Source organism: Eumetopias jubatus, unplaced genomic scaffold (genome assembly GCF_037043125.1).
Source record: "Eumetopias jubatus isolate StellerSeaLion01/CBP00866 unplaced genomic scaffold, mEumJub1_p1.0 scaffold_12, whole genome shotgun sequence".
NCBI classification, from domain to species: Eukaryota; Metazoa; Chordata; class Mammalia; order Carnivora; family Otariidae; genus Eumetopias; species Eumetopias jubatus.
Window position 1 is genome coordinate 6285570 of NW_028274818.1, and position 19156 is coordinate 6304725.

Consider the following 19156-nt stretch of genomic DNA (forward strand, 5'->3'; position numbering starts at 1 on the left):
GCTGGGTGGCAGCTGCCCCCACCACGCCTTGCTTTCCCCTCTCTGCTACTCCGAGAGCCTGCTGAATGACTTCAGCTCCTGGCGTCCCTAAGTCCCAGCTGCCACCCTGCCCTCCCCGCTCCCGACCCAGCCCCCCGAGCCCCTTGCCAACCCTCCAGGCAAGGACCTTCTTGGAGAGCAGCCTCCAACAAATTGCCACTCACCACTCCGAGAAACCCCAGTATCATCTAAGAACCCTGAAAATAACCACCAAACCTAGCCCCCACTTGCCTCCTTTCTAGCAGGGGGTTTGCCAAACACACAGAAAGACGAAGAAGGGGAGGAAGATCCTAGCCTTGGGCCTCCTTCCCAGCTTCCCCTTTCCCGCCCCTCCCTGGCCCTGGCCCTGGCCCTACCCCCCGCCACCCTGGTTTGGGTGGATTGTGCTAACTTCAGCAGTGTGATGAATGGGGATTTCAGGAGGGGAAAGGGCTTTGCTGAGCAAAGAGAAAAGGAGTTTGGTGTGTTTGATTTGGTTTACTGTTTGCCCTCGGGAAATATGAGCTGGGTTGCTGAACACACCACATAATGTATCATCAAGACAACAGCCGCATTCTCCAGCTCAGCCGACCGGGAAGCTGGAAGCCAGAGAGGACAGGCAATGCCGGACTCCGCTGGGCACTGGGCCAGCAGGACATACCAGATGGGCTGAGATAGGAGCCGCTGGGCCCCAGGTGGGGGGAGAGGGTGCCTCCAAGGTCCCTCCCAGCCCGAATGTCCTCGGCTTTTTGGTTTATAAACTCGGATCTGTTCAAGGATGACCCACCAAGCAGACTAAACACAAGCTTAGTAGCTAGCCTGTTGGGAGACAACTAAAAATGAGAATAAAAATAATCGTTGAAGAAATATAACATCCAAAAAAGCATCAAAGTAGTCATCGTGGGCAAAGCCAGAAAATTATTGGCCTTCCTTATCCTTATTTTCTGGTTTGGAACTGGTTTTATTTTGAGTTACACATTGGGCAGGGTGCAAGCCCCATAGTGTCTTTGGGGCTTCTTGCCCCCAAAGTCCTAATCTGCCGGCCGTCCTACTTTGGGAACACATGTGCCCAACCCACAGCTGCGGCCCGCTTGGCACCACGTTGATGAGTTTCCATGAGTTCCAAGCGCAGGCTGACTTCCTCTCTTGCCCCAGTTCCTACTGACCCAGGCAAAAAAGTCCTATGTAGCAATGCTTAGCCCTTCTCCGTGCCCCGGTGCCCGGCAACAGCTCAGCAGCTCTGACTGTCCCAGAGCCTGCTCCCCCGCACCCCGCCTGCTGCCCCAGGCTGGTCCATCTGGAATCTAGGCTCTGCCCACCACCACCGACCCTCGGCCCGGTTAAAGCAAGCAAGGCTTCTCTTAACTGCTCTTGTCCCCTGGTTGCCAAGGACCCTTTTATGACACTTGGTCCAGATCCAGTGAGACTCACTACATCTCACATTCTTCAAGTCCTGCCACCAAATTTACCTGTTTCCTCTTCCACTCTTCGGGGTTAGCTCCCACATGGATACTATTTCTTGGGCATCAGCTTAGGACACAACCACCACATTAGATGGCAGTACTCGGAGCCACAGTAATACACATCAGCTAACTTAGTAACTGGGGCGAAAAGAAGCCGGCTTCGGGTGGGGGCATCTTGGACAAGCAGGTCCTGTGGGATCGCTCCAGACACCGTCAGACAGCGTCCCATTTCTCGCACGGGGGACCTCGTGCCGGGACGCCACCAGGTGGGAGGAAACAGAGGTTTGAGACCCCCTGCCACCGCTTCCTGCTGAGTAAGGCGTCCCACGAGCGTTCCTGGATGTGTCCCATCCGGAAAGTGTGGATCCTGATCCCCGCCCTGCCTGCCTGCCGGAGCCGTGAGGAAAACCACCCGGGACAGTGACGGAAGGCCGAGCGCACCACAAGTCCTGTATAAACAGGAAGGCCCCCCAACTTACTGTTTCTAAACTGGGGCGCTTTTGAGACTGAAAGAAGGTTCTGCCAATAATGATGCCAGGACGGCAGGAGGGAACCACGAGGGCCCAGACAAGGCAGCATGCACACTGCTCCTTACTCATCATTCAGGGGCGCTCACAGAGGCGAGGTGGGGCCTGGGGCTCCGGAGTCCTGGCCTCACCACTTCCTCGCTGAGCCCCTCTGGGCTTCACCATTAGGTACCACAGACTCAGTCCCCTGCCCCAACACATCTGCAGAAGGGCCATCTAGAAGAAATGAGACCATGGCCGTGTGCTTCCCGGGACTGTGCCCAACCCCCGCCCCCCCCCCCCCCCGGCTGCCTCGGAGCCAGGGCCGTACCTCTGGGTGGGCGTAGGCTGCGGCCGCGTCCCTCTGCAGAGCCGAGCGCACGTCGGGCATGCCGTCTAGGATGCTGCCGGAGCAGTTCTCTCTCCCTCGCTTGCTCATCTCCGTTCGAATTTCTTCCACGTCTTCTTTGATTTGCTCGTTTTCCTTGGTGAGGTTTTTAGAAACTTCCTGAGAAGAGAAAAGAGTGTCACACGAAGATCCACGAAAGTGCTCTGACGCTGAGCAGGAGGCAGCTGGTCCCTCTCTTGGGCTCAGAGCTCGACGCATAGAAACGGGCCAAAAATCGGCCAAGGAGTGACTGGGGTCCTAGAGAGCGCCCAGCCCTACGCTGAGGGCCAGGCCCCGGGCAGTCCTTCCAGGACAGCGTGGCTCCAGCATGCCCCGCTGCTGGAGATACCCCCAAACCCCATGGCTTTCCTAAACCTGACACTGCTGTGTCTCTGGGTCACCAGGACACCCGGCTTCTTCTCTCTCATTGGTACACAGTGCATGCACCCTTATCCAGTGATAATGAATATGACAAAAAAGTCCACTCACTTGGACCCCATACTGTGAACCAGGAGCTCGATTAATGAAAGAAGGGTTTTTTTAAAGCAATTTTAGAAGAGGTGGCCAAAGACATCTACTTAGTCTGCTTTTCTACTGAACACAAACTATTCCCCCAGCACATTAAAAGCATCGTTTACATAGAAAACCCATGGGCGGGTTTCACACTTTCCTATTTACTCATAAAAAGCTTCCCGAAATGAGCCCCGCTTGGCAAAGTACCTGTGTTCCAGATCTGGTTCATACTGGAAGGGACCAAAGGTATATTTCAGTCAACCAACACTGGTGAGCACCTCCTGTGTGTCTAAGGTACAGTGTGGTACAAAACAGGCTCATGATACCCCTGGGGTTCTTGCCCTGGGGTGCTGGGGAGATGCCAGCTATAACTGGGAAAAAAGGCCCACATAGCAGGAGGAAGATGACCAAGCACACTGGATTCTCCAAGTGGCAAGTGTGAACTTACGGATTTCAGAGGAGGGAGGGGCCAGGGGAGAGGCAGCGTCCTAGAGGAGTTGACGCTGCGCGGGATCTGAACCGGGGACAGTTATGGGCAGGCTCAGAGGTGCCTTTTCACCTCAGGTTACTTTGAGAGAAGTTTACTGCACTGAGATCCAACACTGTCCAACTCTGGCCAGCATTCTAAGGTTTCCATAAGCGTCTGAGTTTTTGTTGTATTTTTTACTGATTTATTTTTTTAAAAGATCATTTATTTATTCGAGAGAGAAAGGACGTGAGCAGGGGAGGGCAGACGGAGAGGGAGAAGCAGGCTTCCCACTGAGCAGGACCCTGAGATCATGACCAGAGCCAAGGGCAGACGCTTGACCAACTGAGCCACCCAGGCGCCCTGCATCTGAGTTTTTAGATGGGATTTTCTCCTTGAGCCCTGTTTATGGGGTGGGGGGGTGGGCAGAGGAAGCAAACATGTAAAACAGAGGATGCATTTGCTTTCCGTATTTAACAGACAGATACGGGGAGTGTAAACACTCAGACCCCTGCTACCTGGCAAGATAATGCTAAGTCCCAGAGGAAAGCCACGGTGGCTCAGACAGGGGTGTCTAAGCACCCAGGCAGACAGTAACCCCCAGACTGCGGCTCCAGTAGCTCCTAGAGGGGCTATCCCGAAGAATCCACTAGGTGCTTGTTAAAACTAACCAGACCCCAGAGCCACTGGCCGTACGGTTCTTCTGGCATTTCCTTTCATGGCCGATTTTGAGCCCTGGAAGGGCTTGCTGTGTTCTATGGGGCTCAGGCCTAGCTGGCCTCTCTAAATTGCACAGAGTTAACTGTGAGAGATAAAGCCCCCCCAAAAGAAGTCTTCTTTCCGGAATAGCCAGAAAGAGCAGCCTTACTCGGTGAACAGTCACTCCTGACAGGTGTTACCAGGGGCAGTCAAGGGCAAGGGTTAAGAGCACAGATTCTGGACGAAACAGGCTGGCTCACGCGTCAATGTTACTGCTACTTCCTTGATCTTGGGCTAATCAAAGTCTCCGTGCTTCAGTTTCCCCAGGGGTAAAATGGGGTAATACTAGGACTTCCCGATGAATTCCTAGGAGTAAATAAATTAATACATGTGGAAGTGCATGTGACACACAAAGCGGTTGTTATCTTTCATAGGATGTTACAGTTGGGGTTTCTAGGCCCCTGGAGGGTCCCAGAACTCAAGCATGTCTCAGATGGGGAAACCGAGGCCCAGAGGAATGATGTGATTTGCCCAGATGATAAAAACAAAAGTGGCAGAGCTGAGCCCAGCACCCAGACTCCTGGCCCTTATCTCTGAGGTTCACTCGTGGGACCACTAAGACCCTTGGGGGAGGGTCCTGGTCCTCAGCCAGCTCTGGAGCAGCGGGGAGCGCCCATCAGAGGGGCCCGTGAATATTGCAGTGTGGTCTCAGGGTCTCTGAGAGAATATGCACGTGCATATGCAGAGAAATCTGGATAGGGTGGACTCCTGTAAGTCCTTGTTATGCAAAGTGTGGTGACAGATGGGGGGGCACCCTCAGGAACTGTTAGGAATGCAGTCTGCCCCCACAAGACCTGCTGAATCAGAATCTGCATTTTAACAAGACCCCCAGGCAATTTGCAGACACATTCAAGTTTGAGAAGTGCTACCTTAAAGGTAGGAAGCTTGGGGTACACCTGCTGGAAGAGAGGGCCCAAATGCTTGGAAGACGATGACTTACAGGAGCCAGATTTTTCGGGGGCCAACAGGAAAGGTGCCAGGTGCCTTCGTGGGATTCACACACTTCTTTTTTGTTTTTAAAGATTTTATTTTTAAGCCATCTCTACACCCAACGTGGGGCTCTAACTCTCAACCCTGAGATCAAGAGTCGCCCGCTCCAGCCAGGTGGAGCCAGCCAGGTGCCCCAGGATTCACGCATTTCTGTACATCCCCAAGCCCCTACTGAAGGCAGGGTCCAGGCATCTCCCCCGTTAACACTCAACGTCCTGAGACATCCAACACAGCCCAGCAGGCTCAGGGGTTCCCTGTGTTACTTCTTCATTAATGCATTCGTGTGCTCAGTGTTGGGCCCTAAGGGGTCAAGTGTAAGCCACACCGAGGAGGATCCTGCTCTGATTAAGACCACCCTCCATGAGGGGATGAAAGCAATAACCAAGAAAGCACCAACCAACGAAAATCAAAGTCAGGGCAGGTGACAGTTGTCGCTCCTGAGGCGTCACCAAGGTCAATGACACAGTCTCTAAGGTGGGGGCCGCCATGTGGCCCTAGGACTCCCCTCTGGGTGAGCCCAATGGCTAGGCCTGCAGAGCCTTACTACGAAACAAGATCCTGAACACCTTGCTAGAGTCAGCACTGGCCTGTGCACCCGCTGCGAGGCCGACGGCAGCCCCACCGACTCAGCTTCTGCTCCCGAGATCTTGGGGTTTCGAGGTCCCTGGAGGACCCTTCTTCTCCCTGATTTATAAATCCCCAATACCCTTTCTGATTTGAGTGAGGAGCCGTTACTTGGGGTTTCCACAGAGGAGGGTCTGATACAGTCTGGCCTGGAGAACCCAGAGGAGCACTATCGTTTCTTCCCCTCACGGGAAGGGCAAAGCCGGCCAGCCGCCTGAATAAACACCCAGCAGGTGGTGGCATCACCCCACTGGCCTGCCAGGCTGAGCCAGTGGCAACCCCCAGGGCAGCGGCTGCACCCCTCGGCCACCCCCAGACTCAGCCACCTCCACCCCGGGGGTGCTGGCCTTGTGGGGCTCCCCACCGCCCCCTGAGATTCCTGCCTCCCTCACACCAAGACTTCTCAGGAAGCACGGGGGACGCGGGGGACTCTTGAATCTGCCCTGGCCGAACCGTGAACCCCGTGACCTCAGGCGTCAGGCTCTTCCCCTCGGGACAGCTGCAGCCGTGACGGTGATGGTGTGCGCAGCTTGGCCCATGGGCAGTGCTGGCCACGTGGTGAAGGAGGCAGGGACGGGGCCTACCTGGCCCCTGCCAAGGGTGCCGGTGTGATGAAGAGGAGGGCGGGAGGAAGAAGGAAGAGCCGGTAGACAGGGGACTGGCCCAGGAGGCCAGACACAGCCAGCCACGGCATTTAAAGATCCGAGCAGAGCCGGGGCCTGAGCAGTGTTTGCAGCGCACGTGCCACGTTGGGCACGGGGCCCGGGAGGATTCCCACCGGGAGCAAGCCCACACTGCCGAAGGGGACATGCGTCTCGCACTGATATAGCCAGAGGCACACACACCGGAGGGGAGGAAGTGTGCCAACCAGGTGGGGTCCCTGGGCACAGGGGACTGGGTGTTGGTGGAGCGGGGGCCGGCACGCGGGTGCTCAGGGCCATGGAGGGCGTGCAGACCGGTGGAATGGGAGTGGGGGCAGGGGTTGGGGGGAAGCTGTTCCACGGGTACAGAATGTGTCCTGACCTTGTCCAGCTGTTGGACAAGTGCGTGGCTGCCTGGGTGAGGCGGCGACAGCGTAAGCCAAAAGCGTTGGGACTTGAGGGGGAGCGACCATGGTGCAGAGCTCTGGAAGGCTTCTGTGCTCTTGTTCCCCCCAGAACCAGGGACGGGGGGCGTGGTGAGGAAGGGGCTGGCTCCGGGCACCAGTGCACCCCATCAGCACCACCACGAGGCAAGTGAAGGGACCCCTCCAGGCCCCAGCTGGAGGAAGAAGGAATAAGGATGCCCACCTCACCAGGCTCGGCCTGGAGAAGGAACGAGGGGCTGCACGTGCAGAGCCCGGCACAAAGCGGGACTTGATGCCCCCAGGCAGAGCAGGAGCACGGCTGGCCCTTGCCATCTCAGAGCAGATATGCAGGCGGGAAAGAGGAAGTGAGCTAAGGGTTGGCGGGTTGGGCAGGAAAGAAGGTGAGAACCGCCCCCTCCGCTCTCCGCCCCCCCCCCCAGAGGCTGCTGGGTTGTAAAAAGACGCACTGGACCCTGGTAGGAGGTGACAAAGCCAGACTGCAGCTGGGCCACGCGTGGGCCCCAAGTCCTGTAGCAAGCATGTGTCCCCACATCTGAGGAGGCCACCTGACCCCTATCGCTCGCTGGCTGGATGTGCCCAGGGCCCAGTGCAGATGCCAAGCCTGAGGACGGAGGGAAGAGCCTTCCTTGAGGGATGAAGTGAGTGTGGGGGTAACCGGATCCTGGGGTCTCCGAGCTCCCAGCAGCTCGCCTGCCCTTCCCCCTCTGAGCCCTCCAGGACACAGCTAGGACCAGGCGGCCTGAGATGGCCACCCCAGCTGACAGCTGTCTCCAGCCCCTGGTGAGAGTGCTGGAGGGGGAGAGCAGCTAGAAACAGCTGGTGCCCCAGCTGAGCGGACAGGCTGGACTTGGCACAATCCCGGACCACAGCTGACGGAGCTGGGCAGGCAGGCCTGGGTACAGGGGCCACCAGCTGCCCCTTCAATCACTCCCCCAACCAAACAGCTGCTGAACATCTAGTCCGCCTCGGGTGTGGGGCCAAGACGCTGAAACAAAGATGACTCAGGCTCAGGTCGCCCTCAAGAAGTTCGAGCCTGGAAGGACAGTCAGACAGGTAAAAAACAAGAAGTCCCAGGCCTCTGATGGTGAATTTCTGGGTCAGGGGTCACCTCACCCCTCCATACAGCCCTGCACCTCTTCACATCCTGACAGTTACAAGCTGTTCCTTGGGCAGCAGATGGAGGGCTGCCTCTCACACATTCAGTCTGCTTAGCCAAAAAGAAAACCTTTCACTCCACAGTGACAAATTGGATTTGAAGTATATACAACCCCAGGAGAGGGAAGATACTCACTTGAACTCACATTCAGATGTAACTGAATTAAATCACAGTAAAGCTGAAATATCTTAGAAATATTATCTCCAAGCCTTTCCCTTTCCAAGGTGACAGCACCGTGGTCAGACAGGGTGGGCGAGACTTTTCCCCAAGGCTGCGCTTGAGTAGGAGAGGCATGAAATGACTGACCGCAAAAGCAGATTTGCTCAGGAAGGAGAGTGAACACTTGGGGTGTCTTGATGGGCATGGAGGGCGGGCAGAGAGGGGAGGCCTGGAAGGAGATCCTTCCTTCCCCTAACTCACAGCCAGGCCTGCACAGACGCAAATGACATTTTCCTATTAGTTGGTGAAAAGATATATCCCCCCAGAGTCAGGAATGCTCCTTTGATCTTGCCTTTCAGACCAGAAATACAAAGGCCACCAAATCGTTAGGTTTGAAGGAGAAGCCTCAGCGATGTCTGTGCCAGCACATTTTGGGGAGCAGGCCAGTTCTGAGCCTGGTAAACACATCACAGATACGAAATCTTACTTGGACACAACCCTATCAGGGGACACACAAGTTTCCATGCTGACCACCTGTGCTCATGGACAAGTTTTGCAAAGCCCAGCAGATAAGGTTGAGAAAAAGAGAAGAGTCACACACATCAGAAGGGGCTGGGCTTCAGCAACAGAAACCATACTTTGGGGAGCCTGCAGACAGGCACCCATATTAAGAGCGTGGGATATGCACGCACACGTATACAAAGGCACGTGTGTATACAGCCTCTCCCAACGGTCAGCCTTAGTCCACCACATTAGAGGTTCTTGGCCTGGGGGCGCCTGGGTGGCTCCATTGGTTGGGCGTCTGCCTTCAGCTCAGGTCATAATCCAGGGGTCCTGGGATCGAGCCCCACATCGGGCTCCCTGCTCAGCAGGAAGTCTACTTCTCCCTCTTCCTCTGCGTGCCACTGCCCCCTGCTTGTGCTCTCTCTCTGTCAAATAAATAAGTAAATTCTTTAAAAAAAAAAAAAAAGTTTTTGGCCTGCTGACCACTTTGGGATGTCACTTCTACTGGGACCAGTTCTATAGAAATGCCCATGGGGTTTCAGGCCTCGACCAGGCGAATAGAAAAGATGTTTTGGGGGTTAGGTTTCTGGAATACAGTGACATGACCCTATTCTGCTACACTCTCCAAGCTGACAAAACCTAGAAAGTCTGACAATACCAAGTGTTGATGAGGATGTGTGTGGCACTTCCATTCCCCGCTGGAGGGCACGTAAACTCGTACCAGCACTTGGGAAAACAGCTCTGCAAGCTCCCCTACGACGGAAGGCAAGCCTAACTCACGTCCGAGTAGCCCTGCTCCTACTTAAATACCACAGAGAAGTGCCTGCAGGCCTGGGCCTGGGCCTGGGCCAGGGAGCACACACAGGGCTGTGCACGTACAGGGAAGCTCCCAGGGCTGTTATGAATTACAAAACTAAAAACATGCCCCATATCCCTCCTCGGTAGAACAGATGGATAAATTGTGCTATATTCACACAAGAGAATACTGCGCAGCGATAAAAATAAATGAACCACAGGATACAAAACAACATAGGTAACTATTAAAAACAAAATTGAAGAGGGGCACCTGGGTGGCTCGGTGGGGTGAGCATCTGCCTTCGGCTCAGGTCATGATCTCGAGGTCCTGGGATCGAGCCCCACGTTAAGCTCCCTGCTCCGCAGGAAGTCTGCTTCTCCCTCTCCCTCTGCCCTTACCCCCTCTCATGCTCTCTCTCTCTCTCTCAAATAATTAAATCTTTAGAAAGAAAAACAAAATTGAGGGGCACCTGGCTGGCTGAGTCAGTGGAGCATGCAACTCTTCATCTCAGTGTTGTGAGTTCAAGTCCCACAGTGGGTGGCGAGATTACTTAAAAAAAAATAAAAGCTTAAAAAAAAAAAAAAAAAAAACAAAACTGAAAAAAGCCCAACACACATACACAGGTACACACATATTCTGTAGGACTCTATATACTTAGAGTTCAAAAATAGACAAAACTATTATATTCAGGGATACACCCTTAGATAATGAGAATGTTTTTAAAAAACAAACAAGATGATTAACATAAAAGTCAGGGTAGAGGTTCCTTGGGGGGCGGTGAGGAGAGGGCACATGGGGGTCCTGAGGTTTCCTGAGCTGGGTGGTGGTCTGCTTCGTAATAATTAAGCTGTACATTTGTTGCTTATGTACTTTTCTACGCATGTGTTATTTTCCCTAAATTAAAACAAAAGCTTAACCAAAATCACCACACTAAGCAGAGCTCTGAGAGCTGATTTTACCAGAAGGTGAGACTCTAACAGTTTAGATTCTGTTTCTCGCTCCTTCCTTCCTCTTTCATCTACAAATGGAGTTTCCATTTCTACAGGGTGTGGGTGTTCGCACGTGTGCCCGCTTCTGTTGCCAAGCACTGATCCTATTCTGGGCAAAATGCCGCACCAATCTGACCCCTTTGTCTGGTCTGAACTCCAAAGCACTCCCCTTGGGATTCCGGAATATCCAAAGACCAAGAGCAGAATTTCACTTCCAATCCTCCTGCACAGCCCGGCTGGAGGACTGTTTTTTCCATTTACCCAACATTGGGCCTTTTCAGTGCCTGCAGACTGCAGACCGAGTCAGCCAGCCTGAGCCAGCAGACAGAGGCTGAATGTCACACTGGGAGACAATGCTCTGCTCTACGGGCCCGGGTCCCCAACCCATCTGTGCCATCGGCCACACCACTGCGCCCTGTAGCCTTGGACAGCGTGCTTGGGGGAACCTCTCACTCCACTTTAATCTTATTTAACAGGACTTATGGGATACAGCCACGGCTCTGCCTAGAAATTCCCTTGGAAGAGCTGTTGTTTGAAGCTCTGCTTAGGAAAAACTGATGCTTCTGGGGCAGACAGCAATGACTCAAAGCAACTTACAGGGTTGATTAGAAAGAGCCTTGGCCCAGGAACCAGAAGGCCTGAGCTCCTGCCTACACTTCCCTAGAACCTACTGCAGGTCTCATGTCCTGTCCAGCTCACGGGAACAGAAGTGCTCAATGTCTACGGGGTGGTTTAAAACCAAAAACTGCTACGTAAGCAGAGGGCATGGTTATTATTAATATACAGGGCCAGTTTTTGCTACTCAACATACCATAGTTTTGAAAAAGAGATCACTCTCATCAATAGAACTTAGATGGGCTTTGGCAAAAACCCAGTGACTGCGTGCCTACCCAGAGGACACCATCCTGCTGGGACAGCACCACCGCCCCAAATTTGCCCACTAAATGCATGCCTATCCTCTGCCAGCAGGAAGGGCCCGCTGCCTGACAAGGCTGGAAACAGACTACACCCCTTGAGCAGAGCCCTCGGAGGCTGAGCACCTGACCTTGGCCTCATGAGCACTGTGCTCTACCCTCAGAGCTATCTTTCCCGGTCTGTGTTCTTGAGACAGAATGAAAACCAAGTGGCCGCCAAGGTCAGGTGAAAGCAGCAGAGGTGGCTATCAGCCCTGTTCCTATTCAAACGCAAACCCTTTTTTAAAGGGGGCATCGCACATCTGCGCGGCTCTGGGGGCCAAGGGAAAAAGAACTTTCCAATTTCCAAGGTCGACTTGGATACTGGTTTAATTCCTTTTGAACCCACCTGAAAGAATCGGAAAGTAGTTTTAAATGGGAGAACGAATCCCAAGCCTGGATGAAGTCCGTTGGTGGTAGGATGGTGTTGACCATTCCCAACCTCTTCACAGCCGTCCGTGTTGGAGAAAGAGAGTGAAGATTAGGCCTAATCCTCTTGCGAAGCCCCCTCAGGAAGAATGGGCCGACGTGGTTCTGTTGGCCACCTCAAACTAGAGGTCTAGGAAGCTCAGGTTCCAGGGCCTTGACCCTTCTCACCAGCCCTGGTAATTGAAGTGATTGTGACTGTGGACCCACCCCTCCTCCCCCAGGAGCTGAGGGCCGTGTTCAGAAAACACTCATCACACCCCTGGGGGAGCCAGGCCTAGGGACGGACGGACGGACAAGCAAGCGGCGCTCACTTTCTGGGAACATTTTCTGGAGCGTAAGGAGGGTGCTGACACCAATCTCTGCAACGGCAATGTCTCGTCCTCCGTGTCCCAGCTCCCCCAGCAAAGCAACAGGGAGACGCTACCCCCTCCCACTCCTTGGTCACAACAAGAATGCCTTGTTTATTTAACGATTTCAAAGCATTTGTAAAGTGATTAGCCCACTTTTATCTCCTCGGCAATCATACTAAGCAGACAGGGTACCTCGCCCACTTTGCAGATGGAGAAGCTGGGGGGCAGTTGCTCAGCAACAGCAAACAGAGAGCGGGTCACTCTGTCCTGACTCCTCGTCCAGTGAGGGCTCTTTCTGCCACACTAAAGGGCCTTACCTTTGCCCCATCCTACAGCTTCTAACCGCCCACGAGGGAAGCCCTGCTCCTCCAGGAGAGACCCCCGATATTTTCATGAGGGATATTCGTAGAGCTAATCATTCTGCTATTAAACCCACCATTTACAGTCACAGTCTAAGAAGTAAATAGACCTAATTTTTTGAGTCACTGTTTCAAGTATCAGCTCAAGAACTGGGTGCCAGTCAATGACACACACCCGTACGCTCCCTACCAGTGAGGCTGAGTGGTCATCGTTCCCTTCAGGGTGACCAAGTGACTTATCTCTGTTTTAAAGGATGACAGCAACAAAATGGTGTCAACATTATTATCGTGTGCAACGACTCCTATCTCGCACCACCACCCCACACACCGCCCCCTTGAAAATCACGGTGCCAGTCGAGTGGCTCCCAGGAGCCCTGTCAGAACCGTGTGATGTCTGTCTGGGAAAATTACACTCCTGGTCCCTCCTTCCAGGGGGTGAGGAACTGGAATGCTTCCCAGTGGGGAATGTTATTTATTAGTAATCATTTTTATGTCTTCTTTCTCTAAAGTGGATTTAAGATTGATCACCACACAAACACACATACACATACAGAGACGGACGGCAGAACAGTTAAAATAACGAAACAGAACAAAACCAGAAGAAAAAATTAACAACCCTATTCCCCGAAGGGAGATGCCACCACCTTAAAATCAGAAGTAAGATGCTTATTGTACTTTTATATTTCATTTAGCTCTGAGTTCCGTGGAAGTCAAGGTAAAAATAGAAATACGTTGGTTATATGGTTCTCGTCTATGAAAGAAAGAAGGTATATATTTACATTTATATTTCACTGATTCTCTTTGTCATCGAAAATTTGGCATGATTTCGGATGAGTGTTTTACGTATATTTTGTCTTTCCAAAGAACAAAACAGGTTAAGTCTAGTCAGGTTACATGCTTTCTGGAAATATTGTGGGAAGTTTGATACATTTTTGGACGTGATCAAGAGAAAGATACAGAGGGGTGCCTGGGTGGCTCAGTCAGTTAAGCATCCAACTCTTGGTTTCAGCTCAGGTCATGATCTAAGGGTCCTGGGATCGAGCCCTGCATCCGGATCTGGGCTCAGCACGGAGTGTGCTTAAGGATTCTGTCTCTCCCTCTCCCTCTGCCCCTCCCCCCACTCACACGGGCGCTCTCTCTCTGAAATAAATAAATAAAACCTAAAAAAAAAAAAGAAGGATACAGAAACCCAGAATCTTCCTTACCTCCTCCAGTTTATCCAACCGCCCCACCAGTTTGGTAGTGACAGAATGCAGCTTCAGGAGATCCAGGCCATAGAAAGCTCCTTCCAGCATGTCTATGATGGTGGAAAGCTAGGAAACAGGAGTAGGGGGTTAGTCAAGGGCTGGGCTGCGACAGACCCAGGACGAGACGTTTCCTGTCAGACCCCCATGCTGGAGGCTCAACAGGGAGGTGGCCTTAAAAATTGGCATTTGTTGCGGGGGGGGCACATAAGCCAGCACAATGGTGGGAGGTAGTCTGCCCACCAGAATAGTCAGATGAGAAATGGAAGAATCCTGTAAGAACAAGTAAAACTGTTCTTCACCAAAATCATCAAACTGTTCAGAACTTTTATTCATCAGTTGAAAGTAGTGCCTCATCTTTGTTTCCCCAAGATTTCTAGCACAGCACCTGGCCCACAGCAGGTGATCTATACCTACGCAACGACGTGGCTTAGGAACTTCGATGCCTTGAGGATGTGCTTCTGAAACACTCACCTTCATTGTCTACTGAAGGCCTGGAACATACCAACGGCCTTCCCTCAGCACTACAAGTTAAACTGACCCCGGGGTAAAGGAGGCCCAGCGACCCATCTCTGAGGTGACGGAAGCTGTCATGGGGCCCCAGCCTTTCTGCCAGTTGCCTGGGAAGACGGTGGCCCCACCGAGTGCAGCACAGGGGCCGACAAGAGATGCTTGACCTGAGCCTCCCTGCCGAGGACCAGCCCCGAAGAGTCTGCTGGCCACACTAATCCCGCGGCCTTGCTACTGGATGAGGAAGTCCATGTATGAGCTACTCGTGTTTCAGAGACCCCCTGTCTCCCCACCAGAGGAAGGCACTGGACCGTGGGTGAGACCCACAGGACGGCATCTGGTTAGCATGCACTGTGAAGATTTTCTGACTCCCAATAGAAGGTTGTTCCAGAAGCCCCCCAGAACCCAGACAATCCCATTAACGGGGCGGCCCCGAAACTAGTTCCGCGGCAGGGCTGCAGCTCTGTGAGGCGGGCTGAATCCTGGGACAGGATGTTAAAGCGTTTTACTGCGGAACCCCACTCAACGACCACCAGCTACGGGGTGTGGCAGGCGCCAGGCCCCGCGGCAGCACTTTGTGTGGTCACCCATGAGCGAGACCAGTGGCTCCTGACCCCGACTGTCTGTCAGGCGTTGTGCTAAGCGCTCCCTAGCCGCCACCTCAGCTCCCCCACAGGTAGATGCTATACTCCCCACTTTCTATGCAAGGAGCCTGAGGTCAGGCAAGCTAGTTAGGTGCCTTGAGTCGGATCAGACAACAAGCGGCAGCAGATCTGAACCCAAGCTGGTCTGACTGCAAGACCAGGCCCAGGCCACTACCCCACGCTGCTGAGATCAGACGAAGCCCTCGGCCAAGCCAGGCAGTGGCCTCGGGCAGGCCTGAGCTTCCCCACCCTGTGGGACCGGGATCTCAGTTCGATACCGACCTACAACAGGCCCCGGGCCTCTGCTGCCCTGGGTCACCCCAGCCCTTGTGCTGAGGACTGCCAGGCTCGCTCCTGTGTCTCTTGTCTCTGGGGTGTGTGCTGGGCTGGCAGTAAATCGTGGCAATAACTCTTGCAGAGAAGAACACTGAGTTCTTTTGGCCCCTGGGCCCAGCAGCTGCTCCCAGGCCCAGCCTCCCTGGCTCCACAGGGAGAGAGGCAGGCACGCTCTGCTCTCAGCATCCCTTTCAGACAGGGGGACTGCAAATGACCAGCTTGCCACACGATCAGCCACGGACACGTGCTCAACACGCTAGGGGCCGGGGCCTCACCTTTACAGGCTAAGCCGGGTCCCAGTTACCCAAAGGCCTTACAATCCCTGCAACAGCTCTGCTGGGCCCCCAGGGCCCTCAGGCACCCCCCCCAACTTGTGGCATCACCCCACCCCAGGTCCTACCTTCAAGTCCCGGCTGTCCGCCGCCCGCAGCTTCTGGAGCCTGAAGTCTCCCTCACAGGGATTGAGGGCCGACGGGGGCGCCACACATGCACACTTGCAGGACGAGCCGGAGGTGATGGTTTCCACGGTGTAGAAGTCCTCCTTCCTGGAGGTGCCCTCATTGACCCTCTGGCAGGCATCTCGGCCCAGGGGTCTCACCACACACTTGCACTGACAGTCAGAGCCCTCAGACACAGCCTTGACCTTGTCATAGTCTCCCAGCAACTAGACACAGAGACAGAGAGAGACGGGGTTGGGGGTGCAAACACAGGTATCGGCCCGACTCCTAGAAAGGCTCTCCCTTCACCATGTCAGATGTCCTGCACTAGCCAGAGACCTCAGACCACTCTGAACAGCGGGGAGAAGAGGTCATCGGAACACAGTTTGCTGACTCTGAAATTTCCTTGAAGGTGCTCAGGAGTTTGGTTCTCTTCATTTGTCTTGGAAAGCTGTGTGTTTCTCAGGGGGCCTGAGGCTTTCATCATTTCAAGGGAAAAACAAATGAGCCCTTGCCTTCGCAAGGACCCAGGTTGAGATTTGAAAAGCAAAGGACAAGGGCTGAGGAGAGGATGGCAAAACTGAGATGCCAGTTTGAAGGCTGCCTGCTTCTAGCCTCATCCCCTCACGGACCACTCATGGGGTGCCCACTCGGGACGGTGCTAGGGGCTAAGGGAGGGAAGCAGACGGGCCAGAGAGCCCACTCGCAGGAGCGCACGGTACAGTACCCATACAGATCACAGCCATGCCAAGCAGACAGTGCCGAGTACCCCGACGTGATCTAGCGCAGTGGGGCTCAAAGTGGCCAGAGTGGCTCCACCCAAGAAGACTTCCTGGAGGACGCGGTCGTTGATCTGATCCTCGAAGGATGCTTTCTTTACTTTTTAAGATTTTATTTTATTTATCTGTCAGAGACAGAGAGAGACCAAGCACAAGCAGGGGGAGCTGCAGGCAGAGGGAGAAGCAGGCTCCCCGCGGAGCAGGGAGCCCGATGCAGAACTTGATCCCAGGACCCTGGGATCATGACCTGAGCTGAAGGCAGACACTTCACCGACTGAGCCACCCAGGCTCATCCCCAAAGGATGGTTTCGATTTGGAAAAAGGGAACTGGGAGAAAAGAGACAGACCCAGAGCTCAGTCAAGTTTCCTCAGCCTCAGGATTCCTTGGCTCCTAGAACGGCTTCTGAACCCAAACCCTAGGCCAAAGCCAGGAGAGCACACTGGCAGTACTTGGTGCTTCTACAGCGCTAAACATTTCCTTCTGAGCTCTTCCCCGGGCCAGCCTCCCCAGGTGGGAAAGCACGCAGTGACAGGCTTCCGGGAGCCACGGTGCTGGGCACTGGCTGGGGGAAAAGGCTCCTCCCCAGCTCCCCAGCCACACACCCTGCAGCCCCAGGGCCACAGGGCTCTTCCTTTCTAGGCATGGAGAAGGGTTCCCTTCCTTTGACTAATGACCCTGGCAGGCAGGCACAGGACATTCCCCGAGTGGGAATGTTCCTGGGATGCCGTCCGGGGGGAAGAAGGCTAGTAATGTTTTTCTTGCAAAGGTTGGGTTTCTTCTAACACTAATATTTGCTTTAGAGCTGTTGTCAACTACAGAATGGATCAGTGGACGCAGGAGTTACAGCACAAGGTGACCGAAGCGGCTGGTCTTTATGGGCTGACAGACAGTAAATCATGGCTGTCTGCTCGCTGAAACTCTGCCTAGATTCCTGCAAAGCTCGCAATGGGACCCTGGGTGGACTCCTTCCTTTCCGAGACTTGGGTTTCAGGAACACTTTCGTGCATGGCCCTCCAGAAACCCACTGTGAAGGATTTTTATGTCCTTTCGATTTAGGAGAGAGTGCGAGGTTTTAGGGCTATGCGGCATCTATCAGTGTAACTTCCAAAGGAAAAGGGTGAGGAGACTAATGTTTGATAAACGCCACAGTGAAACTGATTGTTCTTCCTCCAGGAGGGAGACAGGACCCAGTCCAAGGACTTAGTGAGATGCGGGCAGCACTGACAGGCACCCTCCCTCAGCCAGCCCTCATCCTTAGGCTGATGGCAACACCCACCACACATCATCAGGCCGGCTCCGGAGCGCATGCATGGAACACTCCAGAGAGCTGTCCCTTGTAGGCACCTGGGCTGCAGCAGTCAGCCGCCCTGGCCCTACCCACTCGGAGCACTCCCACCGTTCCAAGCCTTACTGTTCCACGGATCCTTTGCTAATAGAACGGGAACGAGGGTGTTTGAGGTTGAGTCAAGCAGAGTCCTTTGTAAAGGGACACTTCACAAAGCCCATCACCATCAGCTGTCCCTCATCCCCCCCCCCACCATCCGCCAGAGGTGAGCGGATCTGCATTTGCACCCTGCCTCCCCAGTACACGGGGGTCTTGTCCCGGTCCCCCTGGGCGGGGCCCCCTGGCAGGCATCGCACCTGCTGCTGTTCTGTCTTCACCCCGCTCCTCCCTGGTGTGCGTCTCACTCTGGACCATCAAGTGCCACCCCCGGGGAAGGCATCAGCCTCCTGTCCCACACGCCCGCCTGTTGTCACGTTCCAGTTCCCACGAACAGCCACACAGGCAAGAGACCACCAGGCTTTCACAATCCTGGGACTAGAGGTTTGGGTGATGATTTTTTTTTTTTTTTTAAACCCCTCTTTTCAGGGAGCTGTGTGGAGTCTTGCCTGCCTTCTCTCCTTTCTCCTGATTCGGTAACCTTGAAAGACCCCCTGACGCCGGGAGGAGGATCCGGTCCCTTCGCTGAAGAAACGCCTGGGGCGCAGCGGCCGCCGAGGCTCCAGCGAGGGCCACGTCCCGCTCCCGCCCGGGGCCGGGGGTGGCCGGGGCCCGCAGCCTACCTGCGACAACACGTTCTCCTGGTTGTCCGCCTCGTTCTGCAGCGTCTCGTCCTCCGTGGGCGCCACCGTCGGCGCGTCTGGGGGCTCGCTCGTCCCGGCGGGGGGCACGCTGGGCCCCCACTGGGCCCCGGCCACAACCAGAGCGCCGCAGACGACCAGCAGCAGCGGCTTGGCCATGAGGGACGCGGGCAGAGGGGCTGCGCCCGGGGCAGAGCTGCGGGCTGGGGCTGCGGGCTGGCACTGAGGCGCGAGGGCGGCGCGGCCCGGGAGTGGCCGCTCAGAGCGCCTGCTGACGCTGGGCGCGGCTGAGCGCGGCGGGAGGGTGCGCCCCCGAGCCCCGGTTCATGTCCTCCCCGGCGCGATCCGCCGCGACTGTGCGGCCCCGGCCGAGAGCTGGGCGCAGGGTTGGGGGGGAGGCGGCGGCACCGGGAGCGAGCGCGGCGTCGGCGCGAGGGCTCAGGTGGCAGGCGGGGGGCCCGGCGCGCGGGGCGCTGGGGGGCGGGGGCGGGGCGGTGCTGAGGGAGGGAGGGAGGGAGGGAGGGAGGGAGCGAGGAAGAGGGAGGGGAGGGGAGGGGAGGGGAGGGGAGGGGGCAGGGGCGGGGCCTCCATTGTGCGGGCGGCCGGAGTGCGGC

General features: G+C 55.0%; 1 protein-coding gene across 1 annotated transcript in view; it reads right to left on the reverse strand.

The window, feature by feature from the left end:
• The window catches only part of OLFML2B (olfactomedin like 2B), a 35518-nt gene extending 16711 nt beyond the window's left edge, over positions 1 to 18807 (reverse strand). The window contains exons 1-4 of the mRNA XM_028104738.2: positions 18525 to 18807; positions 15644 to 15907; positions 13715 to 13822; positions 2319 to 2495 (exon numbers count right to left, since the gene is read on the reverse strand). Coding sequence (XP_027960539.1) covers positions 2319 to 2495; positions 13715 to 13822; positions 15644 to 15907; positions 18525 to 18701 — 726 coding nt within the window. The 5' untranslated portion in view covers positions 18702 to 18807. The remainder of the gene's footprint in view (positions 1 to 2318; positions 2496 to 13714; positions 13823 to 15643; positions 15908 to 18524) is intronic.
• Positions 18808 to 19156: the final 349 nt, after the last annotated feature.